This window comes from Lycorma delicatula, chromosome 4 (genome assembly GCF_047948215.1).
Source record: "Lycorma delicatula isolate Av1 chromosome 4, ASM4794821v1, whole genome shotgun sequence".
NCBI classification, from domain to species: Eukaryota; Metazoa; Arthropoda; class Insecta; order Hemiptera; family Fulgoridae; genus Lycorma; species Lycorma delicatula.
Genome location: NC_134458.1, coordinates 201,831,566 through 201,855,335, shown reverse-complemented (window position 1 = coordinate 201,855,335; position 23,770 = coordinate 201,831,566). Strand labels below are relative to the sequence as shown.

The 23,770-nt window shown below is 33.2% G+C and overlaps 1 protein-coding gene across 7 annotated transcripts in view; it reads right to left on the bottom strand.

The window, feature by feature from the left end:
* Window positions 1-23,770, bottom strand: part of Arms (Ankyrin repeat-rich membrane spanning) — a 310,321-nt gene that overhangs the window by 202,185 nt on the left and 84,366 nt on the right. For all 7 annotated transcript variants that reach the window (XM_075365014.1, XM_075365013.1, XM_075365015.1 and 4 more), the window contains 2 exons: window positions 17,958-18,155; window positions 10,520-10,618 (listed from right to left, as the gene is read on the bottom strand). In XM_075365014.1, coding sequence (XP_075221129.1) covers window positions 10,520-10,618; window positions 17,958-18,155 — 297 coding nt within the window. The remainder of the gene's footprint in view (window positions 1-10,519; window positions 10,619-17,957; window positions 18,156-23,770) is intronic.

The window sequence follows — 23,770 nt, the reverse complement described above, 5'->3', positions numbered from 1 at the left end:
TAAAGTCAATACTTATAACACTCATATTCCTCTGTACCAATATATTGCATTTTTATGTAACACTGGCAATGTTACAAACAATGTAACATTGGCTGGCCAGGTTACATGGTATAAATTTTCTAATTATTTTATTTTTAAATTTAATTTAAATTTTAATTCTTAATTGATATCATATTTATACATGTAGTTATTTTATTTAACTGACTTGATATTTTGTATATATGATAGTAATTTTAATGTTTATTCTAAAATTAAAATAAAAAATTGTTATGTTTGATATGTAACTTTAAATAATTTATAAACAACTGATGATGCGGGATCCTGCAAAAGTGCTATTGTAGTAAAGAAAAAAATAATAAGGTAAGTGTCATTTCATTTACTTTGTAATTCTGTGCTTGGGTTATTCAAGTTGGTTTTTGATTATAAAAAAAGACAAGATGTAATATAACAAGACATATTTTACTTAAACATATTATCTTGCACAACGGTACAAATGTTTTCATCGACAGAAATGTAACTATCATTGTGAGGAAGAGTCCCATTTCTAATGTTTAGTAGTAGTAAGGGAAGGTTAGCATCGCCATCCCCAAGATGAATCTTCATATTTAGTTCTTAAGTTAATAGTGAGGACAAATTTCCGTAAGGGTAATGATTTAAGGCATGCCTGAACAACATCAACCCTAGTTCACTTTGCCAAAAGTCTCCAGCAAACACGAAGTTATACCACCCATTAATTTACCACATGATCTAATACCTCGACGGGTTCAATCAATGGCTTCAATATGAGTTCAATGACTCATTGTGCGTTCATCCCACACTGTAAGTTTAGAATCTCGCAAAATTTGTTCAAGTGGACCATTTTTATGAATAGAACAGATTCTTGTAACATTTAATGGCAACTTAAAGTGGAATGTGTAGTTCTCCCACCATTTATAAATATAGCAGCTATTCCTGATGATCCTACATAGATGCAGTACTTTTAGTTCAGCGAACTTGAGCAAGAAGCAGGTTGATTAAGAAAGTTTTCCTAGTGCCTCCAGGAGCACTTAAGAAAAAATCTTTGGGTTGTTGCTAGCAAAACTGTCATTTATATCATCAAACGCCTGACATTGATCTGGTACTAACTTAGAAAGATTAATACTTACAAATTCTTTCTGTTCATCGACATCGAAAGAAAGTCTTAACATTATATCATAAGCAATAATAGCTTCTCGATTATCACGTGGTTGGTGTTGGTAAACCAAAATTGCATAAGTATCAATGACAATATCTTCAATCTCAATGAGACCTCTATTCAATACTTCATCTGAAATTATAATGTCAACGTTATTGGTTTGACGTCGGATTTGATATAAAATATCTTTACTAAAACATTTTGGAATACTTCACAATATGTTTGGTTGGGCAGGATGACAAAAACTAATATAACTGTAAATAATTCTCTCAAATTGAAGCATCAACAAGCATGTTTTTCCAGTGATTATCATTTTCCAATAAGCTAAGTGCAGCACAAGCAGCTTTTTATATTTGGTATAGCACACAATCAACAGTTTTCAAGTAATTAAAAGATATAGGTCCTTTAAAATTATGCAATAACATATGCAGCTAAAAGCACTTATTTTGATTTGGATGAGTTGTATATACTCTACCCAGAGCAGCATCCTTTTTGATTCCAAGAAATCCTTCAATGTCAGTTCCGCGCTTTCTTCTGCTAAACTTATTATTATTGATGTAGTATCTGCAAACTTCAGGATGTAATAGTGTCTCAGCAAAGTCACTGAACCAACAAAGCTCAAAAAAGCAATAAGAGTGGTCTTCTGTGGGCTTTCAAGGACTTTAAAATTTTCTTCAGTGAAATAAATATGTTGATAGTTTTCTAAGTGAACAATAGTGGGTTAACGTTGATGTACTGGAAAGTTAAAAAATCACCAGTCAGCCTCAGACATACATATATATCTACCATTAATGTACTTAATCAATTCATCTCTTTAATTTTCAATTGAAAAAATTGCTTGATCTGAAGCTTTGGTAATATATTTACAGATATATCAAATCGCTTGCACGGATTTGTAAAATTCAACATTTATGTGGGCATTAAAGCAACATCACAATAGTAGACAATGTGGGACAATCAATATCAATTATGTTACCTTGCATGTTTAAAGTTGTTGTATGACCTCCATCCTCTGAACTTATCCTGCAATAAGTCGGATAACCATCATCTGCAGCTTGAGTGTTGCAAATGTGCATTTGAGGACACATTTTTAAACATTTTCCATTTATCATGCTTGGTGATGACCTACTTATATCACCACATGACACATATGTTTACAAACAATGTCATAAAATAGTGGGTCAACATTTTTATCAGTGAGTTCAGAAGATATGATAAGATCAATTTTGTCAGGTTGTATTTTAGTTACTAACCATACCAATATGTGACAATGAGGTAAACCTTATTTTTGCCACTCGACACTTAGCACATAGCAGCTGACTGAACCAAATACTTATTTTTTATTAATAAGATCTAGGAGTTTTTTCATTTTCAAATGGAAAACTCTTAATATAATATCGTGTCTATCAGTAGATTTTTGATAAGTAAATAGTTCGTTTTTTTTTTTTTTGGCTATTCAGGACTGCAAGTAAAAGTTATAGATAAATCTGGATGCCCACGTTTAGGCACGTATGTCATAGCACCTTGAGATTTCTCATGCATATACCATGGTGAACCAGTGAAAGATGAGATAAGTATGATACTTTTACCCATTTTGTTAGTATTAACATTGGTGTCTTGTTGCACAGTATCTTGAAGATGAATGTAATCATCAGTATGTAATTTTTTTTGGTTATTACAAATAAATGAAATCAATCAGTGATCATTTTGGTCATCATGTCAACACAAAATAGATAAATAAGTTTCTGTAATAATGTAAAAGATTGTCAATGTTATCTTGAACCATAAGTCGATAAGCATAAAATTGCATACAGGAAACTGTTTAATTTGTTCACTATTATTTAGGGGAATAGTTAGATAACAACCACCTTCACCCTTCAAAAATAAGCTCAGACACATGTTGCATTTGACATTATGACAAAATAAGATTATATCTCTAGGTCTTTTATCTTCATCGACCAGTAAAACAGCAACTTCATTAGTAGTTGGAGCATTAATAGCGACCCTTATGCTGATTGATTTACAGGTACACGATCACCTGCCAGCTGCTTCATCTTTCCATTTTTTAGCAAAACAATGATTGCATATTTTAAAAAATTGCACCCATTTGTAAATCTTCAGTATTAATATAATTCAAGTGAGGATCATATTCAAAAGCAGATCTGAACTTTAAAGTGGCTTTCCTATACTGTAGAGCATTGTAGAATAGATCCTCATGCTCTTCCATAGTCTTATGTAAACGCAATGTAGACATATTCGCCGCACATCTGTCGATTTTCTACTAATATTATGTCTCTTCCATTTTGGCATTTAGAAAAAGAACTCAACAAATACTGCAAAAATCATTCTATATATAAGATGATAGGGTGTGGTTTGTTTGTCATATGTGGACACTTTATTTTAACTGCTACCGGCACAGAGTGGGCCAGTGGTGGTGCACCAGCCGGCTACACACAGCTCCAGGTGGCTGCACACAGCTCCCTCCACACTAAAAGTAAAACTTTACTTTATGCTCTCTCCCGCTAGAAGCAGTCCAATGTCAATTAATTTACAGATTATTTAATTTAACTTATAAGGGTAAATTATTTTTATTTATATTTTATATTTGTATTTTTATTTATTTATTACTATTTATTCATTTTACTTATTTAATTTTATAAACTTGAATAATTTAGAAAATACTTATCGATCAACAAATACTGCCAAAATAGATAGATAGATAGGTAGATAAATAAACAACTTGAATAATTAAAATTTATCACCTACCGCAAAACCAATACATCAAATTACCTGAGAAAACGAATACAACTGCATTAAACTAACTAATGTATGTATATCAAAGAAACAAATTAAAATTGTCTGATATTCAATAATTAACAATTATCAGCAGCTTACGTTCTCGTGATTAAGTAGACTGAATGTAGCGCAACATGTTCGCAACCTAGCAGAGAGCCAATATACTATGAAAAAAGTTGTTGCCTGAGTGTAACATATCCACCACCTAGTAGAGTCAACATACTATGTATGGAGGCAGGGAAGCATTATCTTTTTAACATTTTTTTTTTTATTATTGTTTTTAATATTTTTTTGAGATTTTTCATAATGAAATATATCTATAAACCTTCTCAGTTAAGCCAAGAAACATGGGTAAAGATTTGGCTGTGACTGAACAGGTAGTTTTTAAGTTTATCCTTAACAAAAAAAAAACCCTTCCTCTTTATATAACAGTATATATGGAGTGACACAGAAATGTATACCCATTTTGGAATGAACCAAATACTGTTACTACTCCAACCTGTAATTTGTTTGTCATCACATGTGTGTGTGTGAACTAATGCCATTTATTTCAGTTACCATGCCTGAATATCAGTGGAACATCACGTGTTCATGTACGATGCATATGTGAGAGGCAGCAATTCAAATTTCCAGGTTCAGAGATGTTCCTTGACTCCTCAATCTCCCGACCTGAGTATTTGCAACTTCTTCCTGTGGAGATACTCAAAGGAGCGGTTGTATGTTGAGAAACCCTGTACAGTACAGCAACTGAGACCAGTATTCGTAGGGAGGTACAGCAGTTCACGCAGGAGACACTGGAACAGGTGTGGGTCAGCTTCATTTCTAGGCTTGAAACATGAATCAGAAAAGATGGTCATGACCTTCCAGATGTAATTTTTGCCACCTAACATAAATGGCATCTGTTTCTCCACATGTTCCAGCCAACATAATAAAGTTTAGTGAAAAATTACCTGTGTTGTGTTCGTTCCAAAACAGGTATTCATCTCTGTGCCATCCTATATATATATCCCAACTTATGGTAATGTATATATTTATAGTAGTTTACATAAAAAAATAATAATATCACAAATATTCAAAATTAAACAACATTTTACTGTTTCAGAGAATATTGAATTTCAATAATAAACCTCAACTACTTCAGACCTCATAGATGAGATTTAGTAAATGTACTATCACATTCTATTGCTAAAGTCAAATTATTCTGGTTAAAAAATATAAGGATATTACGAATAGTAAAAAAATAAACGTCTGTTTCAGAAAACATCATATTTTGAAACCAGATTCAATTTTTTCAGACCTCATAGGTGTAATTTAGTAAGTCTGATTTCATTATCTATTAATAATAAATATTGTTTTATCATAATTAATGTAAATACAAATTATTTTGATAAAAAATATAAGGATATCACCAATATTTAAAAAATAAAACATGCTTATATGTATGTATATATCCCAGCATTGGCCTGATTTTCTACTCCATCAGACAAGAAGGCATCACAGTACCCATATTTTTTCCCCCCAACAGGGTGTCCCAGGAAAGGGGTTGACCAAACTTAAGGAACTGATTCAGGACATAAAAATAAACAAAAATATTTACATGATCAAATCCCCGATCATGCTTCATTTTCTTTCTCTCTATACATTTGTATTTTGTAATTAATTTGATCGATTTTACATAATAATAAAAAATTACTACTATTTAAAAACCCAACAGCATATTTGTAATAAAAATCTATCAAGGATTAAGCCGGGAAGTTATGAAATCCTTTTGGTAGCAACTTTTATTTAATATATAATTTAAATAAATATATATATTATATATATTAGAATATATATATAAGAATATTTAAAATATTTACTTTCTAAAATGAATTAAAAAAGAAAATGCTTCTAAGCACAGGAATAAATGGCAAAAAATAAGGATAAGTACAACAAAATATTCACAGATAGATTCATCATTACAAAAATAAAAAGCTGAACTGGATATATTTATCAAATTTATCCCTTCAGATCAGAAATTCCAAAAGAAATATATAAACATATAAAATATGAACAAAAATTCAAATCCAACATACTTTTTGGTCACATTCTAAATATTTATGTCTAATTAAAAAAGCTGATGGCAATAACATCAAATGATGTAAGAGTAACAATAGCAGCAACACCATTATTGAAGTCGCCCACAAAGGCTGGTGAATATTTCCCATGTTATTAAAAAAAATATTTTATTTATAAAATTTGGTTTGATTTATATTTATTTATTTTTTTTTTTTTTTAATCAGTAAAATGAGTTAACAGTGTGATGATTATTGGTAAATCAAAAATAATCAAACAGTAAATTTAATTATTGGTCAATATAGCTTGTTTTTTTTAATTTTATTTATTTTTTTTTTTTATTTTACTTTATAATAAAATTATATCAGATCAAAACAGGACTGCGCCAAGATGATAGACTCTCACCACTAATATTCAACTGCACTCTGGAAATGGTAATGAGAGAATGATTCAAATAATGCCCTCAAAAACAAAAATTGACCAAAAAATCAAAACAACTGCCTTGGTTTACCACCAATGCCTTGGCACTGCTAGCAAACAACATTGACAAAACTAAAACACAGATGTTAGAATGTCAAAACATAACAAATAAAACTGGCCTCAAACTATCATTCAAAAAGACAAAAATTATGGTCTAAAAACCACAATTAAAACAAGTAAATATAAATGTAATAAAGTCAAAATAGTAACCCAATTAAAATAGCTCACAGAAATAATAAGAAACAACCTAAATAAAAAAAACCTCAATCTAAACAAGAACAAAAAAACTAGCTGAAGAACAAAAATTAACCTGGTTCACCTACAGTAAAAAAAGTCTACACATAAACTCAAAAATAAGACACTACAACACAGTTATAAAAACAGAAGTGACATATGCAGCAGAAACACTCTTCCACCTGAACTAACAATCAAAGAAACACAGATTTCAGAAAATCGAAAAAGGAACTGGAAGAACCTGCATCCAACAAAAAGTACCAGAAAGATGGACATAGTGGATCGTGTCAAACAAAGTTGTGTACAAAGAGTTAGAACCCATCACTGATACCATACATAAGAGGAGACTAGGATTCTTTGGACATATCATGAGGATGCAAGATGCGAGACTTCTGAAATAGTTGGTACAGTACAATCTCGACTCAAGAAACACCAAGATAGGATGCAGATGGATCACAGAAATAAGAATATCTGAAGGAAATTGGCCTTACACTACCACAGACAAGATAAATTACACGAAAAAATCAAGACATGAGCATTTTCAACACCAGAAAGGGCATGGAGGTCGGAACATATCAAAATGTACTGGGAGGACCGGAAGACCCGAACAGTCACTTCAAAGAGACTTGGATAATGGACAGACTAAAGCAATCCTATGTAATCATAAAAGATGAAAAAAAATTATATCATCAAATCAACATAACAGAAAAATGTTTATAATTATGAATGACTTAAAAGTCACACTACAGACAACCATTTGCATAGAATCTAGTATATGCACAAAACAAAAGGATAAAACAATCCATGTTAATATTTTATTTTATATTAATCAGATCTTTTCTTATTAAGATATTAGTAGTTGATTTAAGACAAATATTTTTAAACTAATCTTTTCTTCCTAATTTCATTTGCAATTTCCATTGTAATCTCTTCACATCCAATAAACAGGCCAACAAAAAAAAAATAATTTGGAACTGAAATAAAAGCAGGTAAATGAGAATGTATTTTTTATGCTGAATCTTAAAATGAAATCAGTTTTTCTTCATTCCCCTCAAATTTTTAGTTATGACCCTTTAAAATATTGAGAAACTTCTTAAATAATAAAATACAATAATAATAATAATTGCAATTAAAATTCCTATCTTTATTTTGCAAACATTTACGTTTAGCTTAATTTTTTTTTCTTACTTTCCTTTTGTGTTCAGTGATGTCTTCTCCTTTTTATCATTCAGCAGTAGTCTCTCATCATAGATCCATCCCATCTCCCTTGATAATGTTGTTCCATCTGCAATATATCTTGGTGGAATCTATCTCCTTGTTCGTTGCTGATATCACCTGACTTTAAAGGGAAAAAGTCCAAAAAAGAATGTAAAAAAGGAATTTTTAGTGACATTCTGCAGTCTAAATTTTTGTAGTTCACTAAGAGTTCATTTATAAGCTGATCACAGTTTTCAGCTTTTTTGTTTCCAAGAAAACCAGTAACGACATCCTTGAATAACTTCCATGCTAGTAATTCTTTAGGATTCAGTTTGCTGTCAAATATATTTTCACAAATTAATTTTCTGGCCCAAAGAATATTCCCTCTTTTAATTTGGCTTCACTTAACTGTGAAAGAACTTAAGCTAAATATTTAAAGCCGCCTCCATCTTTACTTAACGCTTTTACAAAATTCTTCATCAGGCCTAGTTTTATATGTAGAGGTGGTAAAATAATACAATCTCTTCGACAAGTGGAATATTGACAACATCTTCCTTTCCTGGAGGTAACCAATTTCTTTTTGGCCAATATTTAACTGCGTAATGTTTATAAGTAGCCCGAATATTCCACAATCACAAGAAAACATATATTTTGTAAAGCCACTCTGGCGAATGAGAAGAAGCCCTATTGCTTTCAGGTCAGCAATGATTTGCCATGAGTGTTCGTTCATCATACTTAATACCTTTTAAAATGTTTGACATACTTTCATATGTTCCTTTCATTCCTACAGCATGTGCTACTGATACAGAAGAAAATGTATTTGAGTTATGCAACAACACTGCCTTTAAGCTTCTTTTTGATGAATCTACAAGGGTAGATCCAGAAATAAGGTTCCCATCAATTTTACAAATAGACAACATAGTTTATTCTCATAGAAATTTACATCGTTGGAAAGAAGAAACTTTGCTCTATTTTTCTACATAATCACCATCTTTTTCTACGCATTTTTGTAGACGGCGCTCCAACTTCTGTATCCCAATGTCGTAGAACTCCACCGCTAACCTGTTGAGGAAGCATTTCACCTGTTCTTTGACTTCATCGTTGCTCCGGAAGCATTGGCCACTCAAGTGTTCCTTTAACTTGGAGATCAAGTGATAATCACTAAGCGCGAGGTCCGGACTGTAAGGTGGGTGGGACATGACATGGAGTTCTTTGGGAACCTTATTTCTGGATCAATCCTCATATAAATAAGCACTGATCATGAATAACATATTCAATGTCCAATCCAGACATTAGCCTCCTAACATCATTGCAGGCACAAATTAAACCATCTCTTTTAAAATATTTCAGTAAATTATTGTTTTATTCTATACACTGAAATTTTAATATCCTTGTTTAATAAATTCCATACTTTAAGACGTAAACCTAGGAGCTCTGCATGTTGTTTCAACAAATACAAGTCATGAATTAGGTCACTCAGTTCTGCTTGTATGATTAGGTGAGGTTCATTATTTGATTCTTCTGGATTGTAATTAATATCTATTGAAATTGAGGGAGGATTCATCGATTGAGCCCTCTAGGGAATTAGGAATTTGAGCGAAAAGAAGTTGGAGCGATTGGAATCAGTAAATCAACACCATGAAATATTGGTCTCATAGCTGAACACTCAAAATGTTTTAATGAATGAAAGTAAACTGAAATATTTCAGAAATACTTAACTATAAAAATAATCAAGTTTTAATTTATAAATACTTAATTACTTAAAATATGTGGGAGGTGCGCGCACCCCCCCACACACACACACACAAACACAAAACAAACAAATCTTGATGTTCAACAAAATACCAAGAGTTCTGTCATAAAAATCTTTCACTAAATTTATGGCATCACTTATGAAACAATCTTTATAATGTGTATGAAAAACACACTCCCACAACTAAAGAATACAGAAGTCATATCAAGAGCTGAATTCATACTGAAGAAAATTTCATCATGTTGAATTACTCATTACTTGACTAGCTGACATCTATACAAATCTGGCTTAACATGAAATGACATTCGATTGATAAATATCAAATGTAGGTCTACAGCATGCATCAGATGTGCATGCATAACTCAGATGTGAATAAGCAAACATACATATAAACTAACTTATTTGAACTGTTTGTTCCATGAATGATGGAACAAACAAATTTAAGAAGGGTTTGTAACTTAAGAATGTTATGTGATGGGTTGTTTTGGAATACACATTCATATTCAGCATATAAAATACTATTATACAGAACCTACTTCTTTTTCAGTTCCAAATTTTATGTTGACCAGTGATTATTGACAAAAAGGTATTTGAACTAGAAAAAAATATTTCTTATCTTTTTCTGAAACAATTGTATCAATTTTTAAACAAAGTATTAAGTTTCTAGCCTGATTAATGGAATACAAGAATGATATTAATTTTATTCTTGTTAATGAGATTAACAAAAATATATCTATTAACAGGGTAATAAATCATATGTATACTTAAATGACTAGTTTGGAATTTTTCATAGTATTTTAGTACTTAATTTAAGTGATAAAAATACTTACCATACCAGCAGTATCAACATTAGCTCCAGCTTTCAATAAACAATCCACTATCTCGGCATTTCCTTTACGACATGCCCATACAAGCGCTGTTGTTCCATACTACACACAAACAAAAAAGGTTTAATAGATAAATGAGATATAAGTAAGATCTACTATAATAATATTCCCATAAATTAAAAATATTTAAAAAACTATTTTTAAATCTATGAGTTAAGATGAATAAATTAAAAAAATTAAATAAAATTCAAAAATAACATCTGATCTGGATTTTACATTCCAGAATGACAGAGTTATATTCATTCAACATATATGCTGTCAGTAGAGATACTCTTAACATACGACTCATACAGATAATATGTTACATCGTGCTAGCTTAAGTGATTCTCCACATGGTTTCTGACACTACTTTCTACACTGCAGTTAAAATCTTGGCTAGTTAGAAAGAAAATCCAACAATACATCAATCTCAAGTTTTTCATTAAACAAAAAAAAACTGTAGCCATAAGCTTTTTCATTGAACTTTCTTGCTTAAAATGTTGGGCTTCAGGAATTATTAATGCTGCCATTGCTTTGATTGTGCTTTGTCTCAACATTTGAATAAGACATCCACATCTCATCATTAATCACATGTTTCCATAAATCATCATCTTCATTTTCATAGCATCTCAAAAATGTTTGGGCTGCAGCAAGACATTTTCTTTGTGTGTTTCTGTCAACACTTTTGGTATCCATCTGGAACACGACTTTCTGTAAACCAGTTCCTCAGTTAAAATGTTGTAATTTACTGATCACAAAACAAAAGGAAATTCAATTGATACATGAGAAATAGTAAGCCTCCTTTTTTTCCCAGATTTTTGCATTCACATTTTCAGTAAATTCATTTGTGATGACAGTTAGACGACCACTACATTCTTCATCATGAACATTCATTCTTCCTCCACGAAGCAAATGACACCATTAGCAAACTTTACCTTCGCACATAACACTAGGTCTGTAAACATTGACAATTTCTCTATGGATATCAGCAGCAGATTTCTTTTTCGCCAATAGATAACGAATTACTGATCACACTTCGCAACTCATGGGATTATTTACTGTAGCGCTCATTTCTGCCAGGTTACATCAGCAAATAATGTTAACCTGTTGTTGCAAACAGATGATCACTGATATAAATAAACATGCTAAACTAGCGCCATAATTTTTCACCACACCTAATGGTGGCAAATTGAAAACAGCTCTTTTTAAAAAAAAAAACATGCCTCATATATCTAAAGTATTTTATAATATATCTAAAATTCAATGCCTGGACATTACAATGAAATCAGAGTAGTCAAATATAGAGTTCAACACGCAACACAAGTAGGAAAGGTTGAGTTTGTGTGTAGGCTTCGCTATTTGGATATTTATTTGGTGTAACTTATATTATAGTTTGTTAATTGATTGTGTTCACTATGATTTGGTTTATGGTTTTGTATTTCTTTTAGGGCTTCTGGAGTGTTTTATTAGTCATGTTTGATATTAATTTGTGTAAATAGCCTGATCTAGGCTAGTTTGGTGAGTAGTTTAAATTCCCCTTGAACTGCACACCTGGAGGTGAAACCAGCATTTCTACATTTTTTTGTTTTTGTTGTTTAGTGTTACTTCAGTTTCTGACATTTATTTATTAATAAGTTAGCTGTTATTTTCTTTTTAACAGCTATTGTGGATAGCAACCATCTTTATTTATACGTAGCTTGCTATTGGTCAACGTCATCGGTGTATGTGCTTGTTATTGGCCAATTGTTTTTATGTGTTTATGTTTATAGTTTGTAAGTAAACATTGTTTTTGTTTATTTGTGTTTAGTGTTAATTAATTACCACTGTTTAGGATACTGTTTTTCTTGTTGTGTTTATGATCTAAGAAATGTCTGAAACTGAAGTAAAAAAGGATAAGTCCAAGCAGGCTAAACCTCACAAAGAAATTACGGAGACAATTGAGGTTAGGCTCAACAACTCTTTATCCACTTCTGGGGATGAAAGGTCACGAGCAAGTGCTTCTGGTTCTTTGTGTGCTGGGAAGAGTCCAGATCAATTAATGATTGAGAAGTTTTCTGAAGGTAATGGGAGGGCTGGAATAAAACTTCTTGATTCAATGTTTGGTGAACCAAAGAGGTGCTAAGGCTAATGTGCTAGGTAAATTCCCCTTTCAGGGAGCTCAAACCCACTGTTGAGGCCTTAGCTCAAGGCTATAAAAGATTGGCTATTAAGCTTGAAGTGACAGAGGTTGTGAGAGAGATAGTTTCTGCCCTTCCCATGGTTCCACAGTAGGCGTTGCCTCAGGGTAAACACTACGCGGAGGTGCTGAAAGGGAGGTGGGAGGCTAGTCTGTCCCATAGGCAACCGAGGTTGTGTTTGTCAACCTAAAGGAAGGGGCAACTACTAAAACAACTAAGGAGATGTAGGACAAGTTTCAAGTTGTCCTTCAACATAAGAGGCAGAACCTGAGAATTCGTAATGTTAGAGAGATGATGAAGGGTTTAGTCATCATTGCTGACGACAAAGAAACTGTGCGAGTCATCTCTGACTTCTTTAAAGTTGGAAAGTCCAACATAAAAATCGACCGTAAAGGCAAGAGGCATCCTTAAGTGAATTGTTTATGACATAGATCAACGGCTTCTGAGGAAGAATTAATGGCTCTCATTAGGGAGCAAAATACTCAGATGAATGAGACTACACTCAAGTCTGAATGCCAATTATTATTTAAATCGGGTAGGCGCAAGGCAGAGCGCTACCATAGGATTTTTGAGGTTAGTACTAAACTTTTCGGCAGCTACACTGCGGAGGGCAGGTTGTTTGTAAACTTCTCTTTGTCTTAGATCAAGGAGTATTTAGATGTCCAGCACTGATTTAAGTGCTGCAGGTTTAGTTACAGGACTAAGTTCTGTGAACATCCTGCAGTTTGTGCTCATTGTGGTGATGGACACATGCATGAGGAGTGTCCAAAGAAGTCGGAGGGCCTAACTTGTGTTAATTGCAAACGTCTTCAGAAGGATCATAAGCACTCTGTGAACAGTAAAGATTGTGAATGTTATCAGAGAGATCTCCATATGTACTAAAATTCTATTTCATTAAATGATTACATTTGGTCAGTTGAATGCTCCACGTACTTACATTGCTCAGGTTGAGTTTGGAGAGATTCCATTACATAGAGGTTTGGATGTTGTTTTGTTGCAGTATCCATATATTGTGTCTGGTGATCTGCCGGGTTTTTCTCATTGGAAGAGTTTCCAGTGTGGTTCTGAAACCATGTTCGCTGTTTTGTGCAGAAGGGAACTTGATTGTGTCTTTATTCGACTGCTCTCAGATAATCATCATGTCATTGTCCATGTGGATGTTCAGAACTTGCATCTGTATGTTGCTAGTTCACGTTTCCAGTATAGAGATCCTGTTGATCGTCATCTTGAGGTCTGGGATAAAATCTTATGATTCTCTGGCACTGGTCCAATCCTTATAGATGCGGATGTAAATGCTAAGTCACTCTTGTGGCATAGCAGTTTCACCGATGTTGGCGGTAAATTAATAGAGGACTTTATGGCCCAGCATGATTGCAGGTATACAACATACCTGGTGAGCTGCCTACCTACGTAGGTATGGTAGATGGGCGTCGATTGTTTGGTGGAATGAACATCGATGTTACCATTGGTAGGTTTATCCCTGCCAATGTTTTTAATTGGAAGGTTGTTGATTACTTTTAGTGATCATTGACTGATTGTCTATGAGATTGCTGGTGGCTTGAGTGAATGCTACCAATGTAACATTCCGGTTCAGCAGGGTCATTTCCTGCACAGACATGCAGACTGGAAGAAATTTGTTGATTTACTTTCAATCAGGCTCTGAGTTTTGGATCGGGGTCTGGATGTATTGGATTTGGAAAATCTGGCAGTTGGTTTGTTGGCGGCTTTTTTTGATGCCACTGAGTGTTCAATTCCCTGAAGTTCTGATCAAGAGAGGATTGCATTATGGTGGAATAGGGAACTGTCCAGCATGAAGAGGGTGGTTTGTCATTTGCAGAGAGCTTCTCAATATAAGGACGATCCGGAACGACAAGCCGTCCTTGTTGCTGAATACAGAACCCTGAGGTTTCATTACTTTCATAAAGTCTGGACTGCAAAAAGGGACTCCAAACGTTACTTTCTTCATGAACGGGGGAACAGGAATCCTTGGGGAGTAGTATATAGGATTTTGGAACATAAATGACAAAAAGACGTTCTTCTGTCTGCTTTCTCAACCAGGTTTGATGTAATTTCAAATACTTCTAAGATTTTAAACAAATTACTAGATGATTTACTGCTTGATGATAGTGAACATACCATCTGCGAGTGCAGCGAGAGGTCGCTCACTTCCACAGGGGTGCAGGTTTCCTTCACCGAGGCTGAGGTGCATGAAGCTATCTGTAGTTTATATAGCATAGATAGCAGGCTTTGATATAATAACGACGGAGCTTCTTGTTCACTCGGTTGGGGTGAGTGTGAGAGTTGTCACATGTGTATTTAATAAATTGTTGTTTGGAGGATATTTCCCTGTGTGTTGGAACAAGGGGATTGTGAAACTGTTGTTTAAAGGTGGCGACAAGGATCCTGCCGTTAGTTCGTCATACAGGCATCTGACGTTACTTCCGGTTATTGGCAAGGTCATTGAAAAAGTTCTGTATCTGCAAATTAATGAGAGGTTATTCTTGCAAAGATTGCTGATGGAGAATCATCAGTATGGGTTTCGTCCCGGAAAGGGTACGAAGGACGCAATACTCCGTGTGATGAGTGTGGTAACAACCAGAGACAGAATATGTCCTGGGGATTTTCCTGTACATTTCCGAAGAATTTAATAATCTATGGCAGCCTTCAGCTATTTACCAACTCCAAAAAAGGGAATGTACTGTAAGTGAATTGCAAGTTATGCAAAGTTACTTCAGTCATCAGGATGTGCTGCACCACGAGGGCAGCCATGAGGTTGACAAGATGCTGTCTAAGGGATGTTCACAGGACAACATGTTGGGTCCATTATTGTGGGTGGTAGAGTTTTATTCTCTCCTGTAGCTGAGGTTGCCCAACAGGTGTTACATCGTGGCTTATGCTGACAATGGGCTCCTGCTGGTCGAAGGAAGATCACGGAGGGAGGTTGAACTCCAAGCGACTCAGGCGTGCAGGATGCTTGAGTTGTATGGTCATCAACACAAGATGATGTTTAACCCGGGAAAGATCATGATGATGCTTCTCAAAGGCCATTAGGCAGTGAGTCGGCATGTCCATGTTTTGATGGCAGGCCAGCATATAGAGTATGTTCAGGTTCGAAAGTACCTCGGGGTGTTTCTTGATGAGAAAATGCAATTTAAGAAGCACATTCAATACGTCGCAGAGAGGGCCTACAATGCCTTCTTTGGTATTCAACATGTGGTCAAACCTGATTGGGGTCTTAACTTTAAGACCATGAGCATCCTGTATAAAGGCGTGTGCGAGGCTATACCCAGCACCTGTTTGGGTGAATAGGCAAAAATATAAAAGTTATAGAGACATATTATTAAGGGCTCAATGCCTAAAATTGTTAACAGTAACGGATGGTTACCATACTATTTCGTGGAAGGCAGTCTTGGTGATTGCAGGCATGAAACCGATAGACTTGATTGCATCTGAGAAGCAGCAACGGTATTTTGCTAAGAAATTTGGTGAGTTGACTTTGGATAAAAAGAAATTGAACAACATGGCGATGACTTGTGGCAGGCCAGATGGAATGAGACAGGGGGGGCGCTATACGCATGATCCCTCTCCAAATTTTGTTGGTATGCACCCTAATAAGTATGCGACGCAATTTCTTTCTGGCCATGGTGCTTTTAGGGACAGACAGCAAAAATTCAGCTTGGTAGATTCTGGGATGTGTCCTCAGTGTGGACGACACCAACCATATTCTTTATGAGTGCTAAAGTACAAGTTAATGCATACGGAGACCATCTATCGGTTTGATCTTATCGGGTCAGCGTTGGATTTCCATGTAAACTGGAGGAGCCAGGCCAAATGGGCAGTAGTGGAGAGTTTTATAGCATACTTGGCAAAGGAAAGGATTGCTAAGGGGATCTAGAGCTCTGCTTGGATTTCTCTTGTATTCTATTTTTGTTATGTTTTGTTTTATAAATTATGTTTTTGTCCTTTGTTTTGTTTTGTTTCAATGTTACTATGTTGTTATTGTTCCATGTAGTATTTTTATATTTTGTTTTATGTTTCATGTTGTGTGTTGAACTCACTTTTACCGTCTATGGGTAGGTAGTTCAATTCCTTTGTTTAGTAAGGTCCTTTCAGTCTTGCTTAAGACTCGGTGAGATGTGTTTTGTTTTGAGTTTGTTAAATAGTAGTACACCGATGGGAATATCTCTCGTGGCATTCACATCGGTGGCATCCTGGCTGAGGTGGACTGGAATGTGTTAAAATCCAAGGTTTTGAAAATGACCTCCAGTAAAGCCCATCAGGGCTTGGAACGGACAGGGTGGCAGAGGGTGTCTTCCCCTACGGGGTCAGGATGAAAAAAAAAAGTAGTCAAGGATAGACAAATTTTATATAACAATATTAATAATGAGGTGTATACAAAAATGGAACTAAAAATCCCCTTACAGTAGAACAAAGAGGAAAAAAAAATCTATTTTGACATCATGAAAAATATTTACTTCCAAAGGTTATCACAAATACTGGGACTCTGATATTTCAATATGAATCAGAGACTAAGCAACAATCAGTACTTTAGAATACTCCAGAATCACCAAGCATGAAAAAAGTGTAAATTAACTAGTCAAATTTAGCCAGCCGATTCTATTGCTTTCTTCAATATCAAAAACATCAACAAGAACAAGTGGATATTGCAAAGTCACACAGTTTATCATCAATATCATCTCAAAGTTCTGGCAAAGCTGCATACAAAAATGAGAATATGGCTGAATGAGACAAAATATGAGAAATGAATTTCCTATCAGTGCATCTGCATACTACGCGTTGCCTGCAAAGCTATTGACAGTTACAATTTTGAAATTTTAAATATTCAATAGAACTGAATCTTTTACTAATTCCAAAAAATGAAATATATACAGAAGAGAACCTTTCTGGGTTCATGAAAGATGGAAAATCAAAAACAAACTTTAAAAAAAAAACATTTCCCTTTGCTTCAAGCAAAGGGAAATTCAAATGCAACAATATGTTACAATAAATGAGATAAGAGATAGAAGTCCCAGTTTTACTCTTTTATATTTTGTAGATCTAATGCTGGAACTTTATATGCCAGGCCTCATAGATCAGCTGATACACAAAATGCAATCACTTCATTCTAATACTTTAAAAGTAAATTAAAATATTTTTAAAATATTATATAATACAAATTAAAATATTCATAACCTAATTAAAGATAAAAAACAATCATTACTTACTTTATCGCCAACATTAATTTTTGCTCCCTTTCTGACCAACATTTTAACAATTTCCACATACCCACGTCCTGCAGCCCATAGCAAAGATGAAATATGATAATTACCATGGGCATTGACATCTGCATTACGTTCCAACAACAAAGCAACTGTATTTTTATGGCCTTTATAAGTTGCCCACATGAGTGCAGACCAGCCACCCTAAAACAAACAAAAATATATACAAAAATCATACATGATCTTATTTAAATAGTGCAACAAAAAAAAAAAACAATTATTTATTTATTTGTAGGGAATCAGAAGACTGACACAAGATAAAATCACAGACAAATGATGATAAATTTTGTACAATGTGAAAAAATCCACTGGTACTCAAACCCACAAAATAATTAGGACAAAGATACTGCGTGATAAATAAAAATAGTAAAAACACATATTTTTCCTTAAATTATTCTTAATAAAAGATTTAGTAGAGTTAATTGATATACAAAGCATGATAAACACCATGTTATTAAAGAGACAAATGAATGTAGAAAATTATTATTTATTCAATGATAATGAAATCAATGTTATTTTTCAATATAATTTCAGGCTAAATTTAGGCATTTGTTCCATCTTTCTGTGAGCCTTCTTATTCTAGAAAAGTCTTATTCACATCGTTGTCTGAGCCATTTTTGTACCACATTCTTGGCCCACTCACTGTGTTGCTGAATACTCTGCCACGTAAAGATTCTTCAAGACTGAATTAAGGAAAATATATGATGGTGCAGGATCAGGAAGGTAAAATGGATGTGGCATCACTTCATGATCCAACTGTTGAATAGCTTCCCCTGCCTTTTAAGCATTGTGGAGGAAGGGGTTATTGTGCAGAATTCTTCTGCACAAGGTTTTCTGAGAGAGAACTCGAACATTTCCTCCTTATGGCGGGTTTGACTTCATTTTCTAGTGTGTTACAATAATACTCGCTATTGATTGTATGTTATTCTTCCAAATAATCATAATAAATTGTACCTGCATAGTACTAAAACATTGTTAGGATCACATAACCAACTGACGAGTATGTTTTGAACAGATGAACTCACATGTTTTTATTCCGTACTCTGACATTTGGATTCCGGCAAGATGATGAATCTAAGTTTCATCACAAGTTATTAAGCGAACTAAAAAGTATCTGATAAATCTGATACCATTGTTCCATTTGAATTCAGATGTCTGTGATTTTGAGCTGACCTTCTTAGAACCCACCTTAAACATGTTTCGTGGAAATTCAGCTTTTAATGGATTAGGGAATGAACAATGACAATACTCTAACTATAAAATTCAGCAATTGCCTAAATTGGTATGTTTATCCTTCCAAATAAGATCATTAATGCAATTTTGCAAAATATCAGTTAAAACTTCCTCCTGGCTTCCTCTATGATGAAAATCTGTGACACTAGTTTTTCCTGATTTAAACTATCCAATCCACTTATAACATTTTCCATGGTTAACCATGGAATTGGTGGTTAAGTCAACATGCATTTTTAACATTTGCAATTGAATTTCAGGCAGTTTTATGCCTTTAGAATATAAAAATCTTATCACAGCACACTGTTCTACCATGGTACACATTTCAAGTAGGGATAATATTTTGAAATAAACAAAAGAAGTTATAATAATGGAATTTTTTTTAAACTGCTGATATTTTCTGTGAGGGTTACCAACTTAACATCAGTTTCAGTTTATTCTATTAAACAGTTTTTCTGCTGTTGTCATTTGTCCTCCTAATTATTGAATGATCCTCATAGAATTGAATGCCAAAGTTATTTATAATTATTTATTTGTTCACTATAGGTAATTTACTGTATTTTTGGTGGTTTACAATTCAAGTAATATTAAATAAAGTATATAATGCCTTGATAAAAGTTTTCAGCCTTCCTCCCCATATGATAATCCAATCATACATTACATTTGCAAAAAAGTTATTATGGATTCAATTACGCTTAAATCAACTGAATCTTGACTAAAACCAGATGTCAAATAGCTAGCTATTAAGTTAACAACCTGTTATAATGTATAACTTCAATAAAACAAAATTAAGAAATAAAAGGTAATAAATTTTTTATTAATATGCTCATTTTCACACATTTGTTTCCATGCTGACAGGGTTGGATTCTGAGAAATTTTTATACATACAAACCTAAATTAATTATGCAAAATAGTGTATGATATAAACCTACCTATTCAAATCATTGGCATCAAAATCATTTCATAAGGTTAGTTAAAAAAATTACATTTCTTGAAATTTATTTTTTAAATAATTATGACAATTTTTAATTTACAATAAGTAATTTGCAAAATTTTAAGCCTGAATTTTTTAAAAATGAATTGCAAGATTTTTATAGAAATTAAAAGTTAATTTTTAAACATGCTGTAATTTATTACATATTATTACAAACTATGAAATAATTGTATTGTCAAAAAACGATGGTTATGATCATTAGCAAGTTATAAACACCAACAGTGCATCTAAACCAGCACCAGACATTATCTATTGACATTGTTTGTCATTGATCTTTAGAAACCTAGTTTATTAAACATGGGCTTTGGCCATTATAGCTTGAGCAAAACATTTCTGCTGATCAAAAGATCCTGTAACAGCAGACCTCATTAGTTAAATGTGAAACAAGAAGAGCATTTTAACAGCTTACACTATTCAATCTTCGTGGTTTAACTTAACAAAGAGAACAATAGAGGCTTCAGACAGATTGATACTCCAACATATATACACACTGCTACCCTAATTCAATTTCTGCACATATTACTAAAAGAGCAAGCACGTTTTATTCAATCTCTAGCTTTTATCCTTACATTATATCTTTCTGTTTCCAGAATTCTACTCTGGTAAAAATTCAATAATGCAATCAGTGTGAGGTAGAACCCATACTGATGTTCCAAACATAACAAAAATATCTACAGACTCATAAGATTATAACAATAAACCATCAACTTAACCGACAAAATACATTATTTTTTCCATGATGATAAATGCTAAAAATTATTTAAAAATTTCACATTTTAAAATTACAAAAAGAACAAGGGTACTTGTCTGTTATCCCACCACCACTTTTTTTGATGCAACTTCTTCAGATTTCATGAGAAAATAAAAACCTTTATTTAAGGGGGAAAAAGTACATTTTTTAATGAGAAATAAAAATTACAGAATGCTTTAGATTACATTGACTGATGAATTGTACGTATATCAACATAACCTTAACAAACAGAACCTATCCTCCCTTTGCTCGCTAACCTCATCTAATTAACATCAAATAGCATAAAATGCATATTTAACGTAAATTAGATGAGGTTAGTGAACAAAGCAAGCATAGGTTATGTTTAGTTAGATTATGCTGATATAAGTACGATTTGTCAGTACATGTAGTCACTCATTTCACTCACCAACAGACATATTTTTTGTTTAATACATTATAATAATATGTTTAATTTGTTGTTTTTTGACAAAGAAATTGCATCAAAAACGTGGCAGGTGATAACAAATACCGAACAAAATTTAATAAATATAACAATTCCAATACTTATGGCATTAAGTTATTTAACATCATATTAGATTTTGTTCAGTTTGTTATTTAAAAAGTTTTACAGTTTTAACACTTTCATTGGTTAATTTGATTTAGGTCAAAATGGTGAAATCTCCCTTTAGTATTTCTATTATTTTTTTTTCTCTTTTTGTTGCTTTATTCAACTATAGCTTTTTTAAACAAAAATAACATAATTATGGGGATTCATAAAGGAATATCTATAAAAATCTATAAGGAATAAATATAAAAATTTTGGCCTTTAATGCAGAGGTTCAAGGTTTGAATCTCAGTCAGACATAGCATATTTTATATGCTACAAAATCCCTTTTTCATATTTCCCAAGTATAAACGTTTAGCTTATGTATAGAATTAATCATAAATATGCATAACATATACATTAAAATATAAATAAAGAGTTAGTAAACTAAAACATTTGTTTGCATTTAGCATGGGATGAGCTAAAATTAATTCAATGAAAGAAACGGATTGAACAACAAAATTATATACAGCATTCTTTAAAAAATAAAATGCTCCATCACTATTAAAATGTTAGATTTCAAAACAGAATGTGTCAAAAATAATTCATATAATTATAATTTATTTATTGTGGTGTGAAATACAAAATTTCTATACATATTTATAGAACTGGTAGGTACTTCGACAGAATTATTGAGAAGAAATAAATAAAAATCATTTCTTACCGGTTTAAAATGTATCAATTACCATCAACAGATAATTTTAGACAAATGTACAGAAGAGCTTTGCACACAACATTGGTTCAGTTAAAACTTAACATTGGTTAAGTTTTTAATTCCAGGAATCTACTAAAAATTAATTTACATGAATTACCACACAAGTAGATTCTTACACTTACACACAAGGTTATATATACAATATGTTTTTCTATAGTTTTTTTCTATAGTGAAATATAAAAATCATGCAAGATAGATATAGCATTATAATTTCTGTTTTATTATAGAATCAAGTATCATCTTAATTTGTGTTAGTTAACATTATAACAGAAATTTGTGTCTGTGTTGGTACATTAATGACTTATCTTAAACATTATCAGTTATTTAGTAGACAAATTATTTTGTATAATTATTAAAAGATTTATTTTTGAAAATCATATAAACTGTAATTTTAACAAAATTAAACGTTTATTAATTGCTGTAAATCATTTATTAGTATCACCTGAATGAGTAATCATTTTTTTTCCTCCTCTATGAATCATGAGACCTTGCCGTTGGTGAGGGGGCTTGAGTGCTCAGGGATACAGAGTAGCTGGACCGAAGGTGCAACCATATCGGAGAGGTATCTGTTGAGAGCCAGACTAAGGAATGATTCCTGAAAGAGGGCAGCAGCTCTTTCAGTAGTTGTTAGGGGCGTGAGTCACAATGACTTAAACGGCCATATAAACATCACTCAGTCCTCTGAGTACTGCGCAGCTGAAAGCAATGGAAAACTACAGCTGCTTTTTTTCCAAGAAAATGTGGCTCTCTGCATTTTCACATAGCAATAATGGAGGAGGCGCCTTCTTTGGTAAAATATTCCGGAGGTAAAATAGTCCCCCGTTCGGATCTCCGGGTGGGGACTACTAAGGAAGGGGTCACCAGAAAATTAAAAAATAACATTCTACGAGTCGGAGCGTGGAATGTTAGAAGCTTAAAAAAGGTTGGTAGGCTAGAAAATTTAAAAAGGGAAATGGGTAGGACAAATATGGATATAGTAGGAATTAGTGAGGTTCAGTGGGAAGAAGAAGGCGACTTTTGGTCAGGTGATTTTAGAGTAATTAACTCAGCTTCAAATAATGGGCAGGCAGGAGTAGGTTTCGTGATGAACAAGAAGATAGGGACGAGAGTGGAGTATTTCAAGGCGCATAGCGATAGAATCATTGTAATAAGGATAAAATCAAAACCTAAACCGACAACGATTGTTAACGTCTATATGCCTACAAGCGCCCATGATGATGATGAGGTAGAGTGTGTATACGAAGAGATTGATGAAGCAATTAAACATGTAAAAGGAGATGAAAATTTAATAATAGTTGGAGATTGGAATGCAAGCATTGGAAAAGGCAAGGAAGGAAATATAGTGGGTGAATACGGGCTGGGCAAAAGGAATGAAAGAGGGGACCGACTTATAGAGTTTTGCACGAAGTATAAATTAATAATTGCCAACACCCAATTTAAAAATCATAATAGAAGAATATACACTTGGAAAAAGCCAGGTGATACT